A 27,577-nucleotide genomic window follows, 5' to 3' on the forward strand; every position below is an offset into this window, starting at 1 on the left:
CGGTATTGTATGGCGCACGTGACCTGCTGATTTTTAACCTAACGTGTAAAATATTTTCAAATTCCATATTTTGAAATTGTTTTATCATTTTAAGGTATATTATTTCAACGATTGATTCGCAGCTTCAGCTGGTTCAGCAGGTCTCTTAGTCAAACGGAGGAACGTTTCAAACTCCGGCTGTGCCAGCTGGTTCGGTGGTGGAGGGGGGGGGGAAACATTTCAGTGTAACACACGGTCAGGGTGCAAGTTGAAGGGGAACATGGCAGCCGGCGTCAGCACCAAACATGGATTATTGAGCATGAAAACCTCGCTATTTCACAGCCTTCACGGGAAGATATCACCGAACAGTGTTTGCATTCAACGAGCGGCTGAAATACAGAGCGTGAGAGCGTCCGCGAACGCAACAGCAGACTCACAACACAATGAAAAGTACTGTCTGGACCTGGTCAGGTAGGAAGCTCTGTATTTACAGATGTACCAGCCTCAATGGTGTCGAGCTGGTTCCTGATATGTTCCGTCGTTTAAAAAAGATAACGGAACACATTTTGGTACAGCTGAGGTTTTGCAGGGCGTCATCTCCACGCCAGACTCCATTTAAAATATCCGCTATAAAAGTAGATGATGCCAGATTTTGAAATACCGAGGGATTTATTTTGAAAGCTTTGTGTGTGGTCTAGATATGTTGAGCTCACTGTTCGCATCGGCTCACTTTAACTTACCTTTGAGCTTTTATTTAAATGTAATTTCAACCTTTTTACACTTTTGCAAATTGGTCGCACTCTTTTTTTTTTTTTTTTTTTATTCAGTTGTCTTCCAGATAGGTAAAGTCATTCGCCTGCCAACTTATTTAAAATCGTTATTATTGCTGCTCGTAACATGAATTTTTATTTATAAAAAATGACCTTCAATTAATGTGTCTGATGAAAATGTTTTGAAACCAAAACAGCAGTTTAACATGGACTGCAACAAGGCTCAAACCATTTGTAGTTTTCTGTGGGCATATGTTTTCATTTTTATCATTAATAATTTCTCAGGTTTAATCTCTTGTTATTTTTTTACTTTTTTTAAAAATCTTTTTTAAATGTTGTGTAAGGTGACTTCCTGTTGTGCCTTCGAAGTTACCTTGTTAAAGCTCGGGCCAGGACGGTTTATGATATGAAGTCGTGAAAAGATTTTGAAAATGAAGAACGGACTGTATTTATAATTTACCCCCGCATCTCTTCATGGCTCACATTCATGGCCTCCTCTCCTTTCTCCTCCTCAGGTCCAGAGACTATGAAGGCTTTCTGTCTTCCCTCCTCCTCCCGGAGGAGGCACGGCGCTCCTCTCTGGCTCTGAGAGCCTTTAATGTGGAGCTGGCACAGGCAGGTATTCCTACAATCTGGCTGGATAGGAACTAATTTCTGATAATACTGCTGTTTCTAGTACTTCTCCTCTTCCTAAAATAATATATAAAAAAAAAAACATTCAGTAAAAACACAGGGTTTGTCTTAATTTCTCATCCCAGTCGTTTTCAGACTAAGTTGTCAAATGTTTGCCTTCTTATAATTTTTTTTCTCCACAAGGTGAAGGACTCGGTATCCCAGAAGACCATCGGTTTGATGCGAATGCAGTTCTGGAAGACGGCCATAGAAGAAATCTACAGAGATGATCCTCCAAACCAGCCAGTCAGCACTGAGCTGTGGAGGGTAAATATGAACCCACAGAGTACAGGATGTTTGAATATCCAGCTCCGGATTGATTTAACACAAATGAACAGAAACTCATGAACATAATCAAAGTCACGACTTTAATTATTTTTTAAAAACATTTGTGTTTGCAGGCCGTCCGGACACATAACCTGACAAAGAGATGGCTGCTGAGGATCGTAACAGAGAGAGTAAGACGCAACGCCTCTCATTAAGATGATGAGTTTCTTCATTAAATTCAAATTGCTGCAACTTGTATTCATGCTGATAAGAACTTACATATGTATGATTAAGTCACTGATATAACTGATGAACAATTTAAGAAATAGATGCCAATAAAATGAAAAATAAGTAATAACTTAACGTTCTGTGCTTGTGCTTGCACCCATACATTTTCTGTTTTTGTTTGTTTGTTTATTTGTGACATTGGTTGATCAACTAGAAAAACTGTGCTGCTTTAATCTTTTTAGATTTTTTTTGTTTTGTTTTGTTTGGGTTGAATCACTGCGTTGTTTATTGGACTTCTTCGGTCCTCATGAAAGAAAATCACCTTGCAGTCTGCAACCCGTGACGGTCACATGTAGACAATCTCTTGTTCACCACTGCTTTCTATAATGAATGTCTAAACTACTAAGTCACCATTTGTTGTAGTCAACAAAGTAAGTGGTAACTTTTGAAGTTAACAATCATGAAAACTGTCTGTTTCACCAGGAAAAGGATCTGGAAGACCGAGCCTACAGAAACCTTCAGGAGCTGGAGACGTATTCAGAGAACACGCAGTCCTCCTTAATATACCTGCTGCTGGAGTGTTTAGGTAAGGACCGGCCAAGCTGCTCGCAGATATAAATAATAATAATAATAATAATAATAATAATAATAATAAACAGTCATCAGAGTGAAAGTTCCAGTTTGTGATATAAAAAAAATATTTGGCCATAAAAGTGACCGTCTGTGACAAAATTTGCTCGGCCTCTTGCGATGAAAAATAAGGCGTCATTTAAAAAAAAAAAAGACGGCAGCTGTTATTTCAGTGCATCAGACACATCTTTAATCAACGCAAAGGTACATGTCAGTACCGGAGATAAAAGGACTGAGATCAAGCCTGAACATTGTTTTTATTAGGTTATAAAAAAATTCCCCTTGTGGGATTAATAAAGTATCTTATCTATCTATCTATCTATCTATCTATCTATCTATCTATCTATCTATCTATCTATCTATCTATCTATCTATCTATCTATCTATCTATCTATCTATTTGTGCTACACAAATACGTATCCTTTTTGATACATAGCTCTGTTCCTTGGGATTTGTTCCAATATTCCCCCCCCTCCCCCCAAAAAATCGGATTTTGCCAGGAGAGGAGAATTCAGAAACTGAGGTGAAGCAAGTGTGCGTCTGTTTTTCTTTGCAGGTGTGAAAAACGTCCACGCGGACCACGCAGCGAGTCACATCGGTAAAGCTCACGGGATCACAACGTGTCTGAGAGCGACTCCTCACAACAGCAGCCGACGGAAGGTCTACCTGCCCATGGACATCTGCATGCTGGTGAGTGTCTCGAACCTTTTACCTTCGTCTCACCGAAGACACAAAAACATGCATGTCCGCTTCCGCTCAAAATGTAATTTTGTAAATGTTGTAAAATCTTGGACGTCTGCTATTTTTTTCCAATCCATCTGCTGAAAGCAGAGCTCACCTAAAGTCGGAGTGTAAGCTGTGGCGTTGACAGTAAACGGTGTAATGTGGAAGCTCAAAGCTTGAATTTTACATAAACTGACAAATAATTTCACGTTCTCTTCACGGAGGAAGTCTAAATGTCATGTTATGAATTTCTAAGCAGGTAATTAAAAAAAATGTTATGGGGGGGGGGGGGAGAAAAAAAAAAACATAAAGGGATCTTTAAGCTCTGCTTCCCACTCAGACGGTTTGAAGTCTTAATTTCGTTCTCATAAAGAAAACCATCCCACACGCAAATGCCTTCAAACGTTTGGCTGACTCATCGCGTAACGTGACGTTAGGCGACATTCTCGACCGAGCAGCAGCGAAATCCTCGTCCGGCGCGAACCCGACAGAAACGAAGCAGCGAGGGATTCGTTACACAACAAGCGTACGGCGGGCGGAAAAGCACAGAGTCTTGGATTGAAACCCTCCTGCCTGAGATGCAGATAAATAAATAACGCCGCAAACGCGTTGCAACCTTTGTGCGGGCTATCTGTCCCACATAGAGAGCAACAAACTGCTGCTGCTGCTGCTGGAGGAGGAGCTGGAGGTAGAGAGGTGGAGGGTTGAGAGGGGGGGGGGGGGGGGGTATATATCGTGCAGATGATACTTGGGTCGCTGCGTGAAGCATCCAAGCGCTGCCCTTAAAAAAAAAAAAAAAAAAAATCTTCAGCGGGAGAGATGACTCCTCTGACCCGAGGCCCTTCGGCAGCACGCTCTCACCTCGAATCACCTCCGCTGTGCTGCCTGAAGAGGGCGCAGGTGGTGAGATACGCCGCGCTCGCGCTCTCCATCCGCAGTTACTTTACACATCACCGATGAAGTAGAACAAGATCAGATTTCATATTTTCCTCATTGAACAAGCGGGACTCGATCATCCAGGACACGGCAGACGGGCAGCAGACGGAGTACATTTTTCCCGGTGACTCTCTACTGCTCGTCCTCTGCGGAAAAAAATCACCAAACGGAAACTGATAGACAGACTGTGGAGTCACTCCTGTTTAAACAGCCAGTCGAATCACTTCAAGCTAAATTACACCCTTACTGAAATGATTCAAACACACTTTAATTTTCTATTTATTCCACAAGTGTTTCCTGATTTCTTATTTTTGCACCTGTCAGCACTCCAGCCAGCCCCAATCTGTGTTTACATTTTTTTGTCATCCGTGAGGAGCTAACTAAGTTTAATGAAATGTCATGGTTGATCCATCAAGATTATGATATAAAATGACCTTCACCGTGAGATTTAATATCAGAATATTTAATGTTGGAGTGCCTCAGGGTGCGCCGATCACGATCAGCCGACATTCGCCCTAAAAAGTTTGTCCGGCGGTCTCTGAAAAGGCCGATCACATGATGGCTTCGCTCACTTCACCGGCCTAGCAGTACATCCAGGTGTCTGAAATTTATTTTTTAAAATTTTTCTCATTAATCAAAACATATAGAGAGACAGTTCCATTACGCAGTAAAGCCTCGCATACGTGGGTCCGCGGCAGCAGAACCGTGACTTGCGTTCAGGAGCGAGCGGCTCCGAGCCACACAGGAAGTGCCACCGCGAGCTGCTCCTCGAATGCCGTTGCACGCTGAATTGTTGGATGTGATATGATGCAGATTTTGATCAGTATTCAACATCACTGGGATGAGAGGTTTCATTCTGGTCTGCAGCTCTCTCTGTCTAAACTAAACGAAGGATCGGTGGTTGTGAATTTGATTTGTCGGATCCCAGCTCTGCGGTGTGGAGCGGCGTGGGCTGGCTGTATACGAGTGCGGGGGCGGTGTCCTCCCGGCACGATGTCACGCTCCGTCGCCGGGGCGCCGAGAGCCGACTGCTAAACCTTCTTTTTCATCCGATGAAAGCGAAGGCTCTAAAACGGACGCGGCTGCGCTGCGGAGATAGACCCTCCGTTCAAATGGACAACATCAGCCGCGACCTCCAAACCGTGAACATCACCGGTTGCGCTTTTGTGTGTTTCCTCCAGCACGGAGCTTCTCAGGAGGACTTCATCCGCGGCAGCCGCGAGCAGAACATTCGGGACGTTGTGTACGACATCGCCAGTCAGGCCCACGTGCACCTGCAACACGTATGTACCTCAGTCCACACAGTAAATAAAGTAACTACCTAACCTAACCTACCGAACCTAACCTAAAGAACTGGACGCGTGCAAACAGCACATCCGTATGCGCAAAGAAATGTGCTTTAATGTATTATTCAGCGGTTACTGAAAGCTGGCAGTTCATACAATAGACGTCCACTCACTGACAGGTGCTTTTGTCGAAAGAAAAGGCGCATTGGATCTATGAAAATACTGAGAATAATTGTCTGAAAGTGTCTGTTACATCTGAAAAGCCACAGTGCTGCAGGTGCATGAAGCAGCTTAAAGTACAAAGAAAATTACCCTTCTTTTTTTTTTTTTCTTTTTCTTTTTCTTTCTTCCCCTTTGTGACAGAAGAATGGAAAGCCAGAGAGCACCAATAGGAACCCTCAGAAAGAACTGGGTCTTGCGGTCCTTTTTTTTTTTTTTGAAGACAGATTCTGCTGAACAAATTGAGTAATTCTTTTCAGCACCGAGGGAGGCCGCGGGAGATCAGTTTCAGAAAGTCGTAGCAAACGAGAACGCTCTGAAAGATCAACGAGTAAATTTAGATTTAAGTGATCACTCAGGGAGGGTGAGTGACGTGCAGCATTGATGTTTAACGGTGATACTCCGCAGCTTCGTCCTGCAGTATGAATCCAACGAGGTGTTACCCCCCCCATCTCTCAATACCCTGAGACTCTCAGCGCCAGGCTCGTTGGTTCCTGCTGATGCAAAAGTTTGAGGTCAGCTCACAGATGCACATCATCTCGTTTTTTGGTTCAAAAGCTCAGTAGTTTGCTGCCCGTTGTAGTTTTTTATTTTTTTTTATTTTTTTTTTAGAAATGTTACTCAAACATAAGAAAATGTTGCATTTGTTGGGGACTATTTTCAGGGGCGGATTCACATTTGGGGATTTAGTGAGTGTTTCTAGGAGCGCATGTGTCAGAATAAACGAGCGGGTGCGTGTTCGTGGTATTGAAGTCGCATGCCACCCGTTGGAAGAGTGTGACTATGTGGTTGGAATAATCTCTGGACATTAGTGGAGCCCCGTGGCGCAATTTACTGACAATACGACTCCGTTCGGAGACACGGTGAGTTTTTGTGCTTTTGTTTTTGCAATGCCCTTGAACACCTCTGAAGGCCACTCCATCAGCGGGAACCAATTAAAATGAACGTCGGTGACGGTTCTCGCCTCGACATGCTGCGACTTACAAACGTCTGCTCCCGCAGCACGGCGGGTAAATTCAGAGTGTCCTGGAAATGTCCGTAGTTTGAGCACGAACTAACTCGAATGAGCTCGGAGCTAATTGCTTTGGAAATATATTAGCCTCCACTCACACGCCTCATTGACTTTTGTACTCATGGAGGGGTTGTTTTTTTCCCATTAAGCTGCGGCCCAAGCATTCATCACCATTTATGTTTTGTTTGAGCCTTGTTCATACCAATTAGGAACATTGCCACCAATTAAAGCACACGTGATGATACTGGGTGGAAACAATCGGGATGGAAATGAGAATGCCGTCCCGCAGCCTGTTTATCGGATGCGTTTCCTTCTCCTCTTCTGGCTGTGGACCAGTTACAAAAGCGCTACTCTAATTAAACAGAAAAAGAACAGAAGAGCAGCCCAATATAGCCATTATGCCAGTCGTAGAACATCTTAATTGTATTTATATTGATTGAAAACAACCAGTTAAGATCCAAAAGAATAAAATGGGACACACGCTTGCAATAAAAAGTAGTAATAGTTAAATTTCTAATAATAATAATAATAATAATAATTTGTCTAAAATATTTAAGCACCTGAGGGGGCAGAACATTCAAAACTCCTTTCGGTATAATTGAATCCAATACAAAACCACCATCCACCACGACTGCAGCAAATGAAACATAATACAAATTTCACCTTTCTGACAACTAAAACTGAACATTTACTAGCTTGTTAAAAGTAGATTACTTGCAGAAACACAGTTTTTCCAGAAACTGCTCTTACTCTTTATCACCGAGTCAACAAGTTCAAGTTAAAGCAGGATTGTAGCCCTGTAAAGACAAATGTATTGTTTAAAAAAAAACAAAAAAAAAACAAAGATTGAACTGATTTATTTTTCTTGTTGTGAACACAATAAGTCGAGAACGTTACACAGTAAAAACGTCATTCTTGCACCAGGTGGAGCAGACGATCTGGTACCGCTCTCCTCAGCACCCACATTTTTACTTAGTCAATAATTTGCGACCCAGCAAATTACTAGTACTTTGAGCATATGTGTTTTTTAGTCGGGTACATCATGGTGGGACTTGAGGCAATCCAAGAACAAGAAAGAAGAGATTTAACTGATTTGCTGATATTTCTGTGTGAATTAGAGAGTTCCACAAAAAGGCGACTGTGAGTGTGCGTTCAATTTTTTTTTTTTTTTTTTTTTTTTCTCCGTGTGTATGAAATTTGTTTTCCTGTTGAATTTCTCTTTCTTGTGCTCTCTCTTCCAGGCACGGTCATTTAGCCAAAATGTTCCAGCAGCTGCCACTCCAGCCTTTCTTCACACAGTAAGTCATCAAACATATGTTATAACATGCTCGGGGACATAATTGATGCTGACATTTGTCTGCGTTGCTTTTGAAACACTTGATATAAAACCACTGATATCTATTTAGGGGGATGCAATCTGTTTAAAAGTCAAATATCTTACGATCACGCAAACCTTGAATTAAGCTTTATGTAAATGACAGCAACATTTAAGAACTGCGAATGTCACCACGTAGTATCCGAAACACAGACTTCCTCAAGCAGACTGTATGTAAAAGTGGACGTAGTTTCCGGCTCCAAAAAATGAGGCCAATGCAGAAGCGCCTTAAACTGCAATACCACCAAGTGCCACTAGAGGTTGGCTCCAAAAAAGTGCCGGTATCCATTGACTTACTTTCAATTTCTCTTGCGTTCAAATTCAAAGTCATATCAAATTTTTCCAGAAGTTTTTTTCATTTCATTCGCTAAATTCACTCATTCCAGATTAGTGTTCTGGCCGTACATCTGAAAATAATCCCGTCCTTAATTATAAAATATGCTTCAAAAAGCCATGTTTTTGGGGGCGTGTCTGTTTGATTGACAGGCCTGTGGCGCAGCCGGGTTACGGCTGTAGGTGGGCGGGACATAGTATCGGCGGGTTGCCAATCAGATCGAGTCAAGATTCCCCGTCTCGCTCCCCACCCACCTCGCCCAAATATGGTCATCACCGGCTCCAAACCGCCCGGGACGAGCAGCACGGCGCCGGCCAAATTCCGAACTCGAGGCTTCGTAACGGCCGTTCGCAAAAACAAATGCCCAACGTCAGGGGCCTCAAGAGAAATATGGGAAATAAGATAAAGAGTCTGCACCCCGAGGTGCCGACGCCTCCGCTAAGTTTGCTTGGAGAAAAGGGTGTTTGATGCTTGTACTTTTTCTCACTGTACGTGCTGAGTCTGAACTCCTTAAAGTAATGCGTGTCGGGCCCCCTCCAGTGTTAAGTTTGCTTGGAGAAAATGAAGAGGCGTGTTTTCACTTTCTCTGATGATCGTCTTGTAGGTACACGTTTAATGTTTTTTCAGTGTATAAACAAAGATCTATCACCTTGTAGGTACGTCGTGTCCTGATACTACAAGAAATAATGTGTAAATAAATGTACTGAAATCAAAATGTAAAACGGAAATAAGACAATAAAAAGGATTTAAGTGATAATGGAAAACAATGAGTAACCCTAACAGATACTATAAGTTATGTAACTGAACTTTAACGTTCTCCTCTCTGCAAATATAACATCATCTGTAATTCAGTATCGATTGGTTAGACAATATTTTAAGGAGGATTAAAGTAACACTATTCAAATCTTTCTCAAATTTAAAGCACATTAAAATAGCAATAAAGCAAGTGTGAGTCATTTAGAATTTGTACTCTGCAGTATGGAAGTGACAAAGTTGGTAATTCAGCATCATTTTATAACCAGTTTTCTCCAGATTGTCTCCTGACTGAAATCCAGAATTTGCAGCTGCACACATTTCGCTTTTTTTTTTTTTTTTCCCCCTGCTGCTTGAAACACTTCTGACTCCTCGAGTCTGTAATCATGATGTTTCCCTGACCTGCTGTAACGATGGTACAGAGCTGAAGAGCTCTGCTGCACTCTGCACACAGAAGAAAGCACTTTGCCCGCCTGAATGTAGAATTTAGTTTTTTACGCTGCAGCGGACCTCCGCTGCACAGCAAAAAGGGTCTTTGTTTAAAGGTTTGTTTAAACCTCACGAAGGATACACATCCAAACTCGGAGGAAAGTTGAAAAATGTCTGGTTCTTTATAATTTCATAGATTACAGATTTCTTTAAACACTCGGTTCAGTCAAATTTCTAAAAGAAAACAAACTACTGATATCGACTATAATCGTACAGCATTATTTTGGTTTTAGTTGAAAACTTGAAGAAATCTGATGCAGGTGCCTTCATCGGGTACCTTCAATCAGGTACCTTTATCGGGTACTTTCATTGGGTACCTTTATTGGGTACTTTCAATCAGGTACCTTCATCGGGTACCTTTATCGGGTACTTTCATCGGGTACCTTTATTGGGTACTTTCAATCAGGTACTTTCATTGGGTACCTTCATCGGGTACCTTTATCGGGTACTTCCAATCAGGTACTTTCATCGGGTACCTTTATCGGGTACTTTCAATCAGGTACCTTTATCGGGTACTTTCATCGGGTACCTTTTATTGGGTACTTTCAATCAGGTACCTTTATCTGGTACCTTCATCGGGTACCTTTATCAGGTACTTTCAATCAGGTACCTCCATTGGGTACCTTTATCGGGTACCTTCAATCAGGTACCTCCATCGGGTACCTGCCCTGATGAAGGCCTTAGAGGCTGAAACAAGTTTTTACTATGATTGAATAGCCAAGACTGAGTAAAGGCTTTTTAATTAATCACCCTCTTGAGTGCCTCAGATTTCTTCAAGTTTTCAACTCGAACTGTTTGATCCCCAAAACTGAAGGGACAGTTCACACACCCGAGCAGCGCTCCACGCTGAAAGGTATCTTTGACATCATTTTAGTTTCATTTAATGAAGGCAGCAGAGGTGGAATTTTGTTGTCTGCTCAATCGGGAAACAAGCATTTGAAAAACTCACCCACACACACTCGTCACTCCAATAAAATGCAGCCCGCTTTCTTGCCTGTGATTCGTTTTCAATTTGCTTACTCAGAAACAGTGGTTGGACAATCAGCCTCCTGATAAGAGCTTTGTTGGCGTAGACAGCTTCCCGTTTCCCTGGGAAAAGGCAACAGAAAAGGATGACTGATACGCAGCAGTGCGAGTTATTGACTCAAGTTACTGATATTTAACAAGATATCGCTTTGTTATTAACAATGAACCACGAGTACTTGCCCTTTTAAAAAGAGTTACTCTGACAAACCAACGGGGAGTGATTGACTCTTGGAGTTTCAGCTCTTTGTTGAGCTGCCTGGCACAAAATCGTACTCCTTAGAGCTTTCACAGAGTGTTAGTTAGTCACAGTTGGAGACTGTGAACATAGTGGAGCACTCAGCTCCTGCAGAGACAGATATTTCCCTCGGGAGATGGTGGAGGCCAAAAAACGGAGCCAAAAGAGAGTGAAAATTGGATTTGCATTTGTCAGGTCGACACAGACACGCCTCCCAATGAATGATCGTGTCGCTCCGGGGTTTAAAAATCGAATTTGTCCTGTAATTTTGCAACCATCCACAATTTAAAGCTGTAAATGTCAGCGTTATGTTTACAGCTGATTTCTGCTGCCCCAAAATGTCGTTTACACAAAACTGGCAGGTTTAAATGTTAAAATGTCTGAAAATGGTATTTGTAGGATGATCGATCGCTCACTATTCGTATATATACTATATACTCGGTCGAGGCAGATGTTCTCCACCTCTGAGCCTGGTTCTGTCGGATGTTTCTACCTGTTAAAAGGGAGTTTTTCCCCTCCTGGCTTACGTGGGAGTTGTTGAATTGTTGGGTTTCTCTGTATAATGTTGTAAAGTTCCACTGTAAGGACTTTAAATGTGTTAAGTGCCATGAAATAACCTGCGTTGTGACTTGGGGCTTTATAAGTAAAATTGAATCGAATTGAACTATTAATTGTTTGACACTGAAAAAAAAACCAACTAGAAATTGAATAACATGAAAACAAAAGTCCGGATGAAGGAGTAAAAAAAAAAGAAAAAAAAAAAAAAGAAAAGTGAAATCAGTTTCATCATGAAGTGAGAAAAATGTCCAGGTGACTGTAGACCTGAAAGAACCTCCAGGGTGGAGCTCACTCAGTCGAACCTGCTGCAAACTAAACCGAACTCTCCCGTGGCGCTGTGCACCGCAGGTGGTGTTGGAGGACTACCTGCAGAGAGTGAGGAGGGCAGACTTCGACGTCTTCCACAAGAGCCTGCGGAACCGGAACCCCCTCGTCCCCGTCCAGCTGTACTTCCGCTCCTGGAAGAACACTTACTGACCTCGGCTCTCTCCTCCCTCCTCAGTCATCCCAGTTTGACTGCAAGCGTCCGGGGAGCTGCAGGACTGAAGCCCAGAGACCGCCCCGCGGTGGGTTCTGCCCCGCGTCAGGTCTATAAAGATATCCACGCTTGCTTAGAAAACCACCTCACTGCCTCTGAAGTCCGCCTCTTCAGTAAAACATCAGAAACCACAGCGGGGTGCTGGCGCTCAGATCTCCGGCTCGCACGCCAGCTTTCGGTCTTCGAAACGGACTCCGTTTCAGTCGAGAGTTCGCTGGAGACGTCCGTTGCGGTGATCCTCACTTTATTTATACATGTGTGGAAAAATATATATATAATACTTTACCGGACGTCAAAGATAATCCTGGTTTATCGCAACTTGGGTAATTTTGTTTTGGTAGTTTTAGCCACAATTTAGTAACAACTCTAACTTCCAAGTTAAGCTGCATTTAAGTCCCATCACCAGGAGATACCGACTTCTAGTCGACTCTTAAATTATACTTTTATGGGTTTTTTTTTTTTTGTAAAGGAGGGTGAGGACGGATGTCTGGCACCAGCATGACAAATCCTGGTGGAAAAGCTGCTGTATATGTGGTCTTGGTTACTATGGTAACATAAGGAAATCAATTACCCGTAACATCCTGCAGGTTTTGCGGGGGAGTCTGCTCTTGATCCGATATGAATCTTAAGTCTCAAGATATTTACGAGCAGAAAAAAAACCGTTTCACCACAAACGTTCCTCCAGTTTTCATCAAACGCAGACTTGTTCTGATCGTGCCAGTCCTGGTAATTTTCAATCGAAAGAGCAGAATCTCAAGATATAATGAGAGAGACGATGTATGAACAGGCGGCATCGAATAAGGAACATTTTATCCCGGGAACAGGCTCGATTTAAAAAAATAAATAAAAATCCCCCTGCGGAGAGCCGTGAGAAGTTTCCTACCGCACAAATACATTGGTGTACTCAGACCAGGCCCACTGTCTGCTTTAGTCTCCATACCAACACGTGTGTCATCTCGCATAAATCTAATTTCCTGCAGCTCTTCTCAAGACAAACAGAAACCTGAGTGGAACGCAAAGAGCCGCTGCTTTATTAGTTTTCTTTCGAACCGAGGCAGAAAAACAATACAGAACATTGCAACCGATCACGACTCGCGTGTCAGGTCTGTTGTAACCGCAGGATGAAAAACCACCAGTATCTTTAAACGAAACACGAGTCTGAGCTTTTACTAATTGGGCTGACCTGTGTGTGATACGTCTTCGCGCCGCATCCGGCGAGAGCAGTCTTGAGGTGCTGGTGTTGCACTTTCCATTTTCATTTTCTGCGTTCGTCCCACTGCGTTTATTGACAGCCGAGTTACTTTTCAAATGAATATTTGTAATCCTGTAAAATAGAGCGCAAAAACACCCTTACAAAACAACAACAGTTTAACCTTCTCCACACTGTTAACATACCACAGCCTGCTGTTGTTTTTCAACGGTTGCCGAGCGCGGACGCCAAGTACCATTGACTGAAAATAGATGCAGCACAGATGTGCTTCATTTCTGATGCATCATTCTGAGAGTCTCCTAAGTGTCTCTTGTCGAGACTGTCCACCGCCAAAATACGAGCCCGTAGGTCTTTTGTACAAGCAGCTTATTCCGACCCACAGGTACATCCTGTAGTTCTGGCAATCTGGTCTCCCGGAGAAGTGACGCAGTTCAGGTGACGTCTGTGTAATGCGAGTTGCGGTTTGGAGTCGCACCAGCTTTTAAAAACACCGTTTACCGATGAAGGTCCCTTAAATTTAAGGAAGTAGTCACTTCAATGCACAACACGGTTCAGGGAATCATTTTAATCCTCTGACCGTCATCTTTCTGTAACCCAAAACCAAGTTGTAACCGGAGATGCTAATTAATCCTGTGTAAAGTAAGTAAAAACAAATGGCTGCATGGGTTGGGGCGGTCGCTCATCATTAGAGCCCCGAAGGTGTTCATTTTGGACTTATAATTGTGCAGCTGTTACCAACTAAATCTGTGGATGTTTTTTTTTTATTATTATTATTTCACTTGGAAATTTGAACCAATAGTCTACTGTTTGGCTTAAGTTGCAAAGAGGTGAAATAAACTAGAATAAAACTGTACAGATTTTTTGCACTACAACTTGTTTTTGTCTTACTTTCCTCTCCTGTCAACCACTCAAATTAACATTGTGAGCCTTTAGAGGGTCCCAAGCCTGAGGTTTTTTTTTAAATTTTTTTTTTATTATTATTATTAAAACACTTGGCTTAACCAAAGACTGTATATAAAAGTGGACGTAACTTCCGGGTCTGGAAAGTGAGGCCGATGCTGTAGTGCGTTAAGCTGCAATACCGCAGAGTGCCACCGGAGGTTCTTAGACTCCCATTCAACGTATCTCATGAAATACAAATTCAATCATTTTTTTCCACACGTTTTTTTTTTTTGGTGTTGCTAGCTAAAGTCGTTCCTCCTTGTTAGATTTCTGGCGGTCATTAACGATGACAGGATTATTATATAAAAAATATAAAATGAGCTTTATAATAAAATAAACCTTCACAATGGCCGTACACAAACCAGTGGGTGACGTCACTGCCGGTTGCCTCTTGGACTAAATTAACTAACTAACTGTGTAAACGAATTAAAACTCACTACATGTAGAAGCAGCTCCCAACAAAAACAGCTCATACACTGGTGCATCAGTATGATCAGTCTAATAATGTCATATATGATCACCTAAATGATCTATTACAGGACCTACACGACTTTTTTTTAAATGCACTCTTAAATGGAAGACTTTTACCTGTAATTGCGTTTTCCTACAATGTTAAATTGGTACTCAGCTAAAGATTTTTTTTTTTAGTACTTCAACGTTGCTCGCTTGGCCTCATTAAAACTTCACTTTTTGACTGGATTACACCGGCTATATTTTATATATAGTTATATCCCAGACCATCTGGACCAATCTGGTTTCTTCCCTCCCATTAACAAATGTCAGTGAACCCTCGAGCTATGGAAGTTTTTGGGGGTTTTTTTATGCAAAGAAATAATTACGCCTTTAGGGTCACTTAATGACCCGGTGCATCAAGTCAACCCAAAGTGCCAAAGAATATATTTTTAGCCACAAAATGATTAAAGGAAATGCAGTAATCCTGATTAGCATGTTAAGTAGGACCACTTATGCCACATGGCCTTTCATGCCAAACCAGGCTAATGGGAATCTCATTATCATAAACAAAGTATTGGATTGGACAAATTTAAATTTTGACCTGATAATGATGGGACAAAAAAAAAGAAGAAATGAACAAAATGTATGCTCAACTTTTTTTTTTTTTTTTTTTTTTAAATGAAGGAAGAAAAAAAGTACATTATACAGTTATAACAACAAAAAGTTCAAATGTAGTGTTTTTTCTTCGAGCAAAGTGTGTAGAGGAGAAATAAGATTACGTTTTTGCCAAAAGCAAAAGCACACAAACAAATGCAGGTGAGTGTGAGGTAAATCCTACAGGGATTACAAAACTAAACTGCCTCGTGTCAGATGTAAGTTTTCAGGCAGTCGTTGGGGAGCACGGGGTCATTCACCCGGCTCTTTACCCGCGACATGGCAGGTGCCTAGTTAGGCCTTAATTAAGCCTCATCCCCTCTGCCTTAAGCTGCCACTGTCAGCGCAGAGACCTGTAATTAACCAACTCTGACCAAGAGAGCCTCACTGTTTACATCAACACACACAGATGCTCTATACTGCAGAGAGAGGAAAAAAAAAACTTTAATGAGGCCGATCTGCTACATCAAGAGTAATTACAGTCAGCGGAGGCGACATTTTTTTTCACCTTTACTCCCGCGGCGACCGAACGTTTGTTGCCACTAGATGGCGACGACTTACACAACGAGGCCAACGACACGCGGCGCTGAGATGTACTGCCGCAACACCTGAATCAACCCGGCAGTGACGTCACCCGTTGGTTTATGAAAGGCCGTAATTAATCCTCGGGTTCATCTTGCTAGTTCCGAGCTGTTTGGAGCTGGTAGTGGCCATATTTGGGCGAGCTCGGTCGGGGGGAGGGGAGCGAGCGGAGGATCTGATTGGAAACCCTGCGATACTACGTCCCACCCACAGAGAGCCGTAACCTGACTGCACCACAGAAGTGGGCAAATTTGGACGAGCTGGGGAGGAAGAAGGGGTTGATCTAAATATATATATACCCGCCCACCGAAACCGAAAAGCTGACTGCACCCAAGGCATGTCAATCAAACCAGGCACGCCCCAAAACATACCTCTCTTTCAGGCCTAATGTCAGATCACGAGGAGTGAATTTACAATGGCTTGTGGAATTTTCTTTTGACCATTTCGTGGGAGAAGTTGACCCTTTTTGAATGTGAGTCTATCAGAGCCAGAGGTTTTGTGGAGCCAGCCCCCGGTGGCCCTGTGTGGTATTGCACTGTAAGGCACTACTACATTGGCTTCAGTTTACAGACCCGGACACCGGGTGGATTTGTATTTACTGTCAATTGTCTCCCTCTCGCTTTTATTACAAATTGATTTGAATCAAACTAGTGGCATTTTTTTCTGCCTTGAAGCAAAATTTGTGCAACTAATTTTCCAATATGCAGGCGGCAGGAGGGGAGCTGCAGCGTCAAGAAAAACTGTTTGTTCGAGTCCATTCCACAGAATTCACGAAAACAAAAACAATCTTCAGATGTGTTACCATGAAATTTTTTTTATTTTATATCTAGAAGAGTTTTATAGGCGACAGTTTGACCCTTCAGTCAAGACTAAAATGGAAACCCAGTCACTGCAAACAACAATGAAAGTGTCTGTCAACTCTTATGGGCGCGATGAACACTAGGGATTAACTAACAACTCCGATTGGTTAAGTTAATTGATGCAAACTGTATTAAAAATATGAAAACAAAAAATAACTTGAACTAGCCTTTTTTTTTTTTTTTTTTTATCTAACAAAACAACAAAGTAGAAATGGCAAAAGGAATACAAAAAAAAAAAAAAAAAGCAGCAAGAAAGGCTTTAAACAGTTGAATGTACACATAGTGACCTTGGATTTCTGTTTATAATTTCAGACATTTAACTGAGGCTTTTATTTTTGCCGACACGGCGGAGAAAGCGCCACGTTACGGGAGATAATATTAGTGAGGGCGAGAGTGAAAGTGAGAGTCAATAAATGGAAAAAAAAACGTCAGAACCAGAGTGTAGATATGATTAGAATAAAGTGCAAGAAGGAAAATAGGATCCGGGGGGCCACGTCGCACTCACAATAACAAGAGATTTATTTCGTTTTCCTGCTGCACTTTTTTCCGCTTTCATACACAAAATGAATCATGCACTTTCAAATATGTTTAATAAGTATAAATATTCAAAAGGAACCCTTCTATTTGACTGGATGTATTGAAATCCAAGGCTTCCGCAGTAAACACGTGTAAAGTATTTGGTATCCACCTGTGCCAGTGCCTCAAGGCATATTAAGTATTAAAGACGAGCTCCATGTTGCTGTTGCTCGCGCGCCTCTTCGAAGTATCGCTCTGCGGTTTTTTTTTGTGTGGATGCGGGAATACCCCATAAGTATTTCTGATTGTAGTTGCTTGATCATTTCGCTGATACTGTGCAGCTCAGGCTGATTAAACCCGGTTTGTTGTCTGCAGTATCTCTGTGGTCGGCTAACGTCCACGCGGGAACCACAATTGGCTGAATTGTGGACGTCTGACGTACGAGAGGTCCCTGTTTTGCCTCCATCCCACCGATGAGTCACCACCTTCAGCCTTCAGCCTTCAGCCATGCTCGTGTTGTTGTTGACAATGAGAGCATGCATTAGTAAACATTAAAGCCACACCGGTCACTAATGACTGACCCTGCTGCACAAAGAGGCCAGCGTGGGAGACCGACTGGGGCTTTTAAAGCAGCTGTAATGTGTATGTGGGAACCACATAAACTGGAGGTTCTGCTGTTAGTCATGAATCATTCTTTCTCAATTTGATGAATGGCTTTAGAATAATTACCATTAGTGAAATGAAGCGCATATTAAATGGGAACTCTGATCATTTTAATCCCGGACCCTATTTTTCTATTATTTTGGGTCTAAATGACTAATGGGGACAACATTTTTTTTAAATTGATCGAGAGTGCTTGAGCCTGCAGCCACCAAATGGACTGCAATTTGCAATGCAATACTTTTAGGCAACTTCACCGCACCACTTGTGTTGGGCACTCCTACTTATTCAAGGCGTTTTTTTTTTTTTTATTATTCTGTACCGTGGAGAGCAATATTTGACATACATCGAGTGTGAACTGAGGAAAATGTTTTAAATTTTAGATTCTTTACTGCTTGCTCTACACACCTCGTACCGTCACGGATGCTGGCTTTTCAACTGAGCACTGATAACAAGCCGGGTGGTCCCTCTCCTCTTTATCCCACGGGACGCAGCGTCCACGATTTTCAAAAAGAATTTGAAATTCTCATTTGTCAGACCTCTGCTCTCAACCGGGCTTCATGAGGTCGTAAATGTGGAATACATTTCCCACAGTCTTGAAGGAGTTCCCACATGTTCTGCGAACTCATTGGCTTCTTTTCCTTCCCTCTACGGTCCAACGTATCCCCAACCGTCCCATTCACGTTGAGCTCGGGTCATTTTGGCGGTCAGATCATGTGATGCAGCTCTCCATCACTCTGCTTCTTGGTTAAACGGTCCTTACGGAGTTCTGCAGGTGCAGCTGTGGGTCGTTCTCCGGTTGAAGAACAAATCATGGTCCCACGCGGATGGGACGACGTGTAGCCAAGTGTTGCTTCGAATCCTGAATAAATTGCCAACAGGCCCGACACAACTCCTCCTTCATGCTTCGTGGTGGGATCCACACCTGGAGATATCATCCGTTCACCTTCTCTGAGTTTTTCAAAGACCACAATGAGATCTTGTGTTTCCTGTTGGCATGAAGCTGATCATTCTTTTACAAAGTAATTCAGTTTGTTCAGGCCTTCAGGTTTTTACAACTCATTCCAACCGTCCCTGGTCTCCCTTAGTGTAGCGTACTTCTATAGCAGCCATCAAAAAGGCTAAATATTTGATCTTTAGCCTGTTGACGTTTGAGACAGTGGATTAAAACAAATTCCCTTCCATCCTCTGTAACCGGAAGATTAAATGAATGAATTAATGCAAAGGAAGGTAAAACTACACGTGAAATGTAGGAACAGTAACAAGAAATGACGGCACAATAAGATCATTTTCGAAGAGTGAGGGTTCGTCGTCTTAATCTCTTTCTGGCGCATCAACCCTGTTTGGCGAACATCCAGTCGACTCCTGTTCTCATGGTGCTTCTATTATTCAACACAATCTGTTCTGAATTTATTTAATATTAAAATGACAAACATAATCCCAGGACCGCTGGGAAAAAACAGAACACCACTTTTCCAGACTTTTTATTTGTTTCATCCCTTCTTACTTTGCTGACTTCAATATATTATCCACAGTGACACATGAAACTTGCTGACTAGCTTCATTTTTCCACATAATGTCACGATGATAAGAAGCTTACAGAGGGCAGAGATTTTAATTAGAGCCTCTGAAACATTCACCTGATAGCCGAGCGAGGATTTCATGGGTTTAGCAGAGACTTTGACGCAAACGTCACCATAATTGCTGAGATAAGGTGCTGCTTTGTGCATGCCTTTGATTCTGCAGCATTTCTGGTACTCACAATTATTTCAATTCTTTGTGTTTATTCAAAACACTTCCACCTAATTACCATGAAGCTTCAATGTCTGTGACATTGGTCGTCTGTGGCTTGCACAGTGGCGCTTGAAGGTTTATAAGCCTTTGAGAAGTTTCTGTGTTTCCGCATAAATTTGAAATAATTTTGTTTTCAGATTTTCACATCAGTCCTAAAAGTAGAGAAAGAGAAACCAATAAAACAGATGAGACAAAAATATAATGTGTGCTCGTATATTTATTGAAGAAAATGAGCCAATATTTTCCGTTGCAACCTTTGTGGGTCTGTGATATAAAAGCTGCAGCCAAGTAGGGTTTACCCAAGCTTTATTTTACAACTTCAGCCCTAATCAGCAGAATTTTCTTGGTCAGTACAGCTGTGTTTTTCTTCCAGATGTGTGAAATTGCTTGTTAAGGCCAACAAACTTGCTCTAATTATCGGTGTTTTGGGGATTTTGAGCCCTTATTAAATTCTTCTTCTTCTGGGTGTATCAGGTGATTTAGCACTAATATTTTATACTGACATCCCCCTCTTGTGTATTAGTCTTACTAAAGATGACTTTTGCTACCAACAGTTAATTCATTTATCTCTTTTAGGGAACTTCAAGTGGACGAAACAAACCAGTAAGGCCAAAAAGAGATCAATAATTTTAACTTCAAACTCCAGTTTTGGTTTGATTTTCACTTGAAGAAAAGAAGCCTGATACAATTTGAGACAAGAAGACACTAAATAAAACCTAAAATCTCTGCGTTGTTTTTTTTTTCCAGAAACTTAATACAGGAAAAGTAAAGAAGTCACATGTTAAACGGGACAAAAACACAGGAAAACGTGAGGGGACGACGAAAGAAACTAATTGGGCCTTAAAGTGTTGCAACGGAAACCCAACTCTCCTTTCATCTCGTCACGTCGACATCTCGACTCATTTATTGTCTCCTTGTATTTACCTGGTATAAATATTCTGAAAGGCTCGTAAATCAGTGCTCCAACTGACACCTGCTGCCAAAATTTACGGCAGTAACAAATTAAATCAACAACACTGAAAGCTTTGAAATTTCAAATCCCGGAGTTCACAGAAACAACTCTTGTCATTGGATGACACCTGTCGAACTCTGAACAACAAAAACACAGACATAAGTGTCAATGGGGAGGCTCAGACCAGGCTCGAGAGGGCATCAACTTTTACCCCTGCATCAACTTCCCCAATTCACCCACAAACAGCACGTTCGCTGTGAGGTCGCTAGCAATCAGATTTACTTTATTAATCCCCGAGGGGAAATTTTTTAATTAATCAAATCCCAAAGTATAAAACAGATTCAAATTCTGACCTGACGATGAAAACTCAAGAGGGTCAACAGATTCACTCTGCCGAAGCGTAGATGTTCAAATCAAATTGAAAAACATTTCATTCGGGAAGGTTACTTTTAAAATATAATTACAGATTAGTTACCTTGCTAAAAATGAATACAAAAGCATCTCAATTACTTCATTAGAGTAATGTAACTTATTACATTTGATTTTACATCTGATTTTTCTTTTGGGGGAGGAGGGACAGGGGTCTGTTTGATTGACAGGCCTGTCGTGCAATCATTTTTGAGCATTTTTGAGCTGTAGGTGGGCGTGGTGTCTTCAGAGATCAAGAATAAAAAATGTGGATTGTACAGTATTGACCAGCTATCTAAAGTTGTGCAAAGTGTAGTAGCTTCAAATGTAACGAGTTTTCAGTGCTCAACATCTGTATATTCATCTGTGCTCATATTCTTTGACCCACTTACACATTTTGTGAAGCCACGTGTAAAATTGTTCCACGTTACCTAACTAACTCAAATCTCTGAGGCTCACGTGAATGTCGGTCACAAACCAGGTCTGAGAGTCCTTTTATCTGTAAATTGACCACCTGGAGGGAAAACATGGCTCCGGTCCGAATCTACTTTAAAACAAAACATTTCTAAATAAATTAACTCCAGATAATGACACAGTAAAATTCATCAGGCGGCCTACTCTGAAAGTGCACCTGTTCCCTCTGGCATCAAGTTGGTGTTTACATTACATATTGTCCAGACTGGTCCAGGGGCTGTATGAAAGAAATAGAGTAATTCATTTTTACACTGCATTATAAAACAGAACCGGGTTTAAAAATTCACCAGTGAGATACGACAGAGTGGCCCAGATAACCTGCTGCAGTCAAACCACCGGGAAAATGACTTTCTGAACATGATAGAGCAGAAAGTTTGGATCGTTCTGCCTCTGAGACGAGACTCTTTCTTGATATATGTGGATCTTAAATGATACTGATCGCACTCCTCAGCAGAATTTCCGTTGCCGGCTGTATCACAGACTCGGTTCTCTCTGACTCGATACTGCAGTTCAGATAAGGATGCTTTGGGCGAAAGTTGAAATCAGATTTTTTTTATTTTTCAGCGTCTCTAAATCTCCACAGCTGGAGGCGTGGGACTCTGACCGTGGAGGGAAAAGTGCAGACTCTTCGGCTTCGTATTGAATCCTGTTGAGACAAATTAGTTTGTTAATTCAGCAATTTACGAAAGGAAGGAAAGACTTGAAACCGAACACGTTTATTATTGAATTTTACTTAAGTTTGCAAATCAGCTGAAATTCCTATAGGCGGCTGTAAAAAAAAAAAAAAAAAAAAAAAAATCAAAACGCTTCCATCCCAAAGTTTTACCAATAAATGTGCCCTTATATAGCTAATTCATTTGAAACCAAATCACTTTCAATGCATTACTCGTGGCAGCAAAGTAAATAGAGTACCTGGAGCTTTAGCATCGACTTTGAACTGACGATTTGCAACTTCCTTTGGTTTTATGGACAGACTGAAGGAAACGTTTAACAGAAAGTTTCCTCTCAAAGAAAAGAGCCGAATCAAGCTGTTCCAGCAAAAATGACTCAAGTGAAAAGGTTTCTATAATGGCTAAATTATGACTCTCGTCCATCAGGAGCAGAAGAGAAAAGAGTCAACAGAGTGGAGGGACGAGATTGTGGTGGTGACATTTTAGTGAATGAAACTGGAAACAGAGTGGAATTGGTCGCGTTTTATCGTGACTTGGGGGAGCTGATTATTGCAAATGATGCGAACAGGCGGCGTTCGTCAGGTTAAAACAAAATTATGAATTAATGACAAGTTTGGGCAGTTATTGTGTTTTGAGGATTTGACTTGTAAGACTGCAAATTATGAGAAATTTGTTCTCATAATGTAATTTCCATGTTTGATCAACTGTGTCAGCTTATGTCTAATATTTTTGTTGAATGGCTGATTTGACGTCAGCTTTGTCAGGCTGACTGTAACAAGGCTTTTACAAAGAGCGGCTTACAGAGGTTTAAAGCAAATACCCACACCAGCACAAGGCTTTACATTTAGCACACGACTGACTTAAAAAAAAAAAAAAAAAAAAATCTCTAATATTTCCAGGAATAAAACAAAACGTTTGGGTGCATGTCGTCAGGGAGAGCGGTTTTCTGAACCTCGAGAGCTTAAAATGTGTCTAACGTGGCGTTTGAGGCTTGTTGGAGCAGGTAAATCTAGTTCTGGGTTGTGAACGGGCCACGAGCCGTCTGTTTGCAGCTTCAAAACCGTGACAAATATTGACACAAGCTGCTCCAAAGCCCCTCAACAAAGCTCCCTGCCGCACTGATTATTCTACTGCTGGGGATATGGAGAGCATACAATTTCAAAAACCCTCCAGGTTTTAGAAATTACAATTACAGCCGAGGGATAGTATAGGCTTCTATCCAAATTATACCTCCACAGTTACTTGTTTAAAAGCCTCGATTGCTGTTTTTCTGATGACAATTGTTTCAAAATTTTTAAAATGCAAAATCCGGAAAGGAGGTGGGGGAGCTACGATTGTGTTGTTGTTTTTCGCACCGCGAGTGTGCGTCCTCCCGTTGGAGAACCCGAGTGCTTTTGCGTCACAGTTCGGGGGTCGCTTGCGCCGAAGGTTTTTCCTCAGACGCCTCCGTCTTACGTCACAGCAGAACTCGGTGTTGACAGTCTGACCCCGGGGGACGGATTTTCGGCGCGCAACCCCTCAAATGTCAAATAAAATCCTCCTGGTTGCACGACTGACCTGACGCACCTTCTTGAACTTCTGAAGCATTTTAAAGGTCTCCTTTTGCCAATTTTGACACAAAATTTGATTTGTGCTTTCAGCTCAAGTTTCAGGTGAAATCGCAAATGTTCACGTAACGGGTAACAAAAACGCGTGCAACTCCGACGCTGATGTTGATCAAACAACGAAACTTGCTCACCGGGGGTATTTATTACATGTGCTTTACTGTTTTGCGCTCTACTTGTCTCCAGCTAGAATCGTCTCAAACTTTTAGATCGCACCTGACCTGATTTTCTCCTGTTGCATTAAACATGAGTGTATAATGAGAGCTGGATTTCCCGCTGCCACTCTGTCACGATTTACCTTTTTGCTATTTATTCATTCTGTCCCTCAGTCTTTTCCAACTCTCCTGTCATTTCAGACCAACCATTTCCACCAGTATAGCGTCCCCTGACCTTCCCCGCCTCTCTCTTTCCCTGCATCCACTTAAACAGCAAGATACTTCAGTACTTAAACCACCGACTTGACATTTTTGCCGGATTGTCTTTTTTCTCTTTTCCTATAAGCGTTTTTTTTTTCTGTGCCTGTTTTTGACTTCACCTGAATCCTGGCCTGCTCCCTCACGTGCACAGTCTACACCTACATGGACACACACACACACACACACACACACACACACACACACACACACACACACACACACACACACACACGTGCGCGCCTCTTAAGTTTGCTTCGAGATAGGTAAAGTTAAACTTACACACCTACCAAGTTGCTCCTTAAAAGCACCACTGATGTACTTTTTTTGTTTCGTTGATTCATTAACTTCAGAAGCTGTTCTTATTGAGAACTTTAAAGATAAAATTGATTCGGCCGCATTCAAAAATAAGTAAACCACAGCTCGGTTTGAGAGGCGCTCACTGGAGGTCTAAATTAGACCGAAGGAAAGCTTAGATTGATAGATTGATTGATTGTCTGATTAAATTATTAAACAGCCCGGTTCGCTGCCACCAGAGTACTGAATCCCTCCAGAGAGGCAGCGAGCTGATGGGAAAACAGACTGCAGCACGTCTATCGGTGATGATCTCCACTTCATCTTTAATGCAAGACGTGATCTGCAGTGAGCAGGCCAACTCAGATCAACATCACACACAAAAAAACAAACATTTTAATATTCAACAAAAATAAATCATTCAAACACAGCGACATTGAAGGCAGCGCAAAACAAACTACACAAATGCTATTCAAAACTCAAAAACAATCAAAAATAAATAACTCCTTTAGATGAGCACATTAACACATAATTGTTTTTCCCCCTCTGCTTCTCCCATTTATCAAACAAGTAAATATGTGCGTACGTGGAAATAGATATGTCTGTTCAAAATGTTTATCTGAGCGGGAGTCCAACCTGTAACAGAAAACATCAACAGAAGCTCAGCATGGGCTCAATCAGACAGTCAGTCAATCACAGAATTCAATGAAGTCATCCAGGTTGTGGTGCAGGTGGAGCAAGCAGAGCCTGTAATTCTCAGGAGAAAGTGCCTTTTATATTATATGGGTGAGATTGCGTCAACCGCCTGATTGACATCGAATTCAACAGACAAGAGTCCGTTTAATTATTCAAATGATTGACGGAAGGTTTCATTCAGACAACTCCCTAAAATGCTAATGCGCCTCCAGCTTCGCTGCCCCAGATACGAAAATAGTGGCCGTAGAAACAAACGTTGTTGTTTTTTTTAATGGCAGTTGTAAAAGAAAATGTATTTTTTTTGTTGTTGTTGTGCCTCGACACCGCAACATGGACCTACAGAATAAATCTCGAGCGTTTGAGACGCAACACTTTCGACATGTCTTCATATCCCGAGGTTGTTTTGTATTGTCGCGTAAAACAGCTCACTTCCACTGTTACCTAAAGTTAAGTACCAGTAGCAACAGGTATTTTATCAATACCTGATTCATACAATGAAATCACACTGTACATCACAAGCTATGTGCTAAAGTGTATAATTCTTTAACCCTGGATATCCTAATTGGCAAAAACACAATTTGCCGATGGTGAAAAAAAACCCATCAAAAGATGTATTCTTTGTTTGTTTGTGGCCACGATCTGCTGCTGTATCTGTGTGAACAAGCCAACAGTGATTTGTTTCTGATGTGCTGTCGCACGCTGACAATCACAGACTCCATTTCTTCTTCTCTCTTCATCTGCCTCAGTCGTCTTTCACGTCAACTACTTGCCGCCCCCTCATCTTTCAAAAACCACTTCATCTTCATTCAATGAGCTTCATTGATATTTAATTTGAGGACACTATTCCAAGGATCATTGATCCTGACCTTGTTTCTTTCTTCCCTTCGCACCGTCCTTCACCGGTGTCGATGTAAATTGTAGGAAGTGACATCTCTCTCTCTGTTTCCCTCTGCAGCTTCTGTAAGATGGAGGCAGTTCGGGGATGACAGCTTCCCGTCAGCCCTTTACAGACGTCACTATCGTACGTCAGGACACTTCAGAGATTCACAGAAATTCAAAAAGCGGCCTAATATGTGACATCATCTTAACACATTGGTCATCCTGACCTGTGCTGTATTTTCCGTGAAATCATTTTGACATATTCAGACGTTCTTGCCTTTTATAGATGCATTTATTTTCTTGCCGTGGTGATTGTGATGTATTGAAGCAGGTTTTCTGCCACATGGTGGTTTTGTGGAGAGAGAATGATGCAATTTCAGCTCTGTGATTGTTTGACCAGATAGTTTTAAAAAATTCAGCTGTGTTAAAATATGCAACAGCCTGAGTGTTTTTTTTCACTTTTCATTCGTCATGTCAGCCATTTCAGATTCAGAACAACTAAACAAGGCATCAGGAAGCTCTGGTTAGTTTCACCGGGGGAGACAACAAAAAGATCTCTGTTTCACCTCTCTCTCTCTTTTCTTTCTCTTTCTCTCACTCACACAAACACACGCACTTTATGTGCAGGTGGAATATGCTGCTCCGGATGCTGATATCCACCTGGCAGCATTTTATGGATACGTTTTCATGTCCTGTCCTCTTGCCAGAGGGAACAACAATCCTGATGAATCCTGATATTAATGTTACTGAGCTTCTTTATGGCCACTGCAGGATTATAGCGTTAAATTCTGGGAATGGAGAGTCTTGTCTTTTCTGGAAACCTGCAGAAACCCACGATGTTAAGCATGTGTGTGACTACGTGGTCAACTTGTGTGTTATTGAGTGTACCCGTTTTGATTTAAAGGTCCCATGTTTTTTTTTAAACGTTTCGGTGTTTTCTTTAAAGGCTTGATATTTTTTGTGATTTCATGTACCAAAAATCATCTCAAATTTTACATTTCTTTTCGTAGGCTTCTCTCCAGAGCTTAACGAAGGACAGGCTGATTGGCTGTCTCTTTTCTGAGTGACGCACTCTCAGGCCGACCACAGTTTTTCTTTGGCTTTGTATTTTGCTTGCTTTTTTGGAAGTGGGACATGCTGAGGGCGGACATATGACACGAGTGTGAATTTGTGACATCACAAACTTAGGAAATTCCAAACAGTATAGTTGTTGAATACAGGCTGTGTGCTTTTCTCTGTGGACTGATAATTTGGACACTTTCACAGTATTTATTCAGCACCTAGACCTGATTTATAATCAAAAAAGAAATGGAATGGACTGAATCTGAATTTATGGGACCTTTAATCAAAAGATGTTACGTGTAAAGCAACGAAGGGCAACAATCCAGGTGACACTGATGATGTCCTGATCACTGCATAAGGCAGTTCATCTGCCACCTTGAGTAATGTTTGATAATAAAGTTGTTTCAAACCCACAATTCCTGC

The 27,577-nt window shown here is 41.7% G+C and overlaps 1 protein-coding gene across 6 annotated transcripts; it reads left to right on the forward strand.

Annotated features, from left to right (window-relative positions):
- Positions 1-217: 217 nt before the first annotated feature.
- On the forward strand, positions 218-27,575 carry ndufaf6 (NADH:ubiquinone oxidoreductase complex assembly factor 6). Of its 6 annotated transcripts, none has more exons than XR_011177854.1 (10): positions 218-450; positions 1,265-1,364; positions 1,566-1,688; positions 1,823-1,879; positions 2,400-2,502; positions 3,103-3,236; positions 5,387-5,488; positions 7,964-8,020; positions 11,841-12,058; positions 26,169-27,575. XR_011177854.1 is itself a non-coding variant. In XM_069141015.1 (10 exons), the coding sequence occupies exons 1-9, from the start codon at positions 260-262 to the stop codon at positions 24,197-24,199; spliced, it is 900 nt and encodes a 299-aa protein (XP_068997116.1). In that variant the 5' UTR covers positions 218-259; the 3' UTR covers positions 24,200-24,238; positions 26,169-27,575. The 6 variants fall into 6 exon arrangements, 5 of the variants coding, with proteins under 5 accessions (XP_068997116.1, XP_068997104.1, XP_068997124.1 ...); XM_069141015.1 differs by lacking the exon at positions 11,841-12,058 and adding an exon at positions 24,167-24,238; XM_069141003.1 differs by lacking the exon at positions 26,169-27,575 and having other exon boundaries at positions 11,841-14,112.
- Positions 27,576-27,577: the final 2 nt, after the last annotated feature.

Source organism: Embiotoca jacksoni, unplaced genomic scaffold (assembly GCF_022577435.1).
Source record: "Embiotoca jacksoni isolate LCO1_2020_lvr unplaced genomic scaffold, fEmbJac1.0.p SCAF_11, whole genome shotgun sequence".
NCBI lineage: Eukaryota > Metazoa > Chordata > Actinopteri > Embiotocidae > Embiotoca > Embiotoca jacksoni.

Bases quoted from the DNA above. Each gene is read 5' to 3' on its own strand.
- ndufaf6 (XM_069141003.1), top strand. From the start codon at position 260: ATGGCAGCCGGCGTCAGCACCAAACATGGATTATTGAGCATGAAAACC. The intron at 2,503-3,102 runs GTAAGGACCGGC...TTTTCTTTGCAG, and splicing joins CCTGCTGCTGGAGTGTTTAG to GTGTGAAAAACGTCCACGCG. The intron at 8,021-11,840 runs GTAAGTCATCAA...TGTGCACCGCAG, and splicing joins CTCCAGCCTTTCTTCACACA to GTGGTGTTGGAGGACTACCT.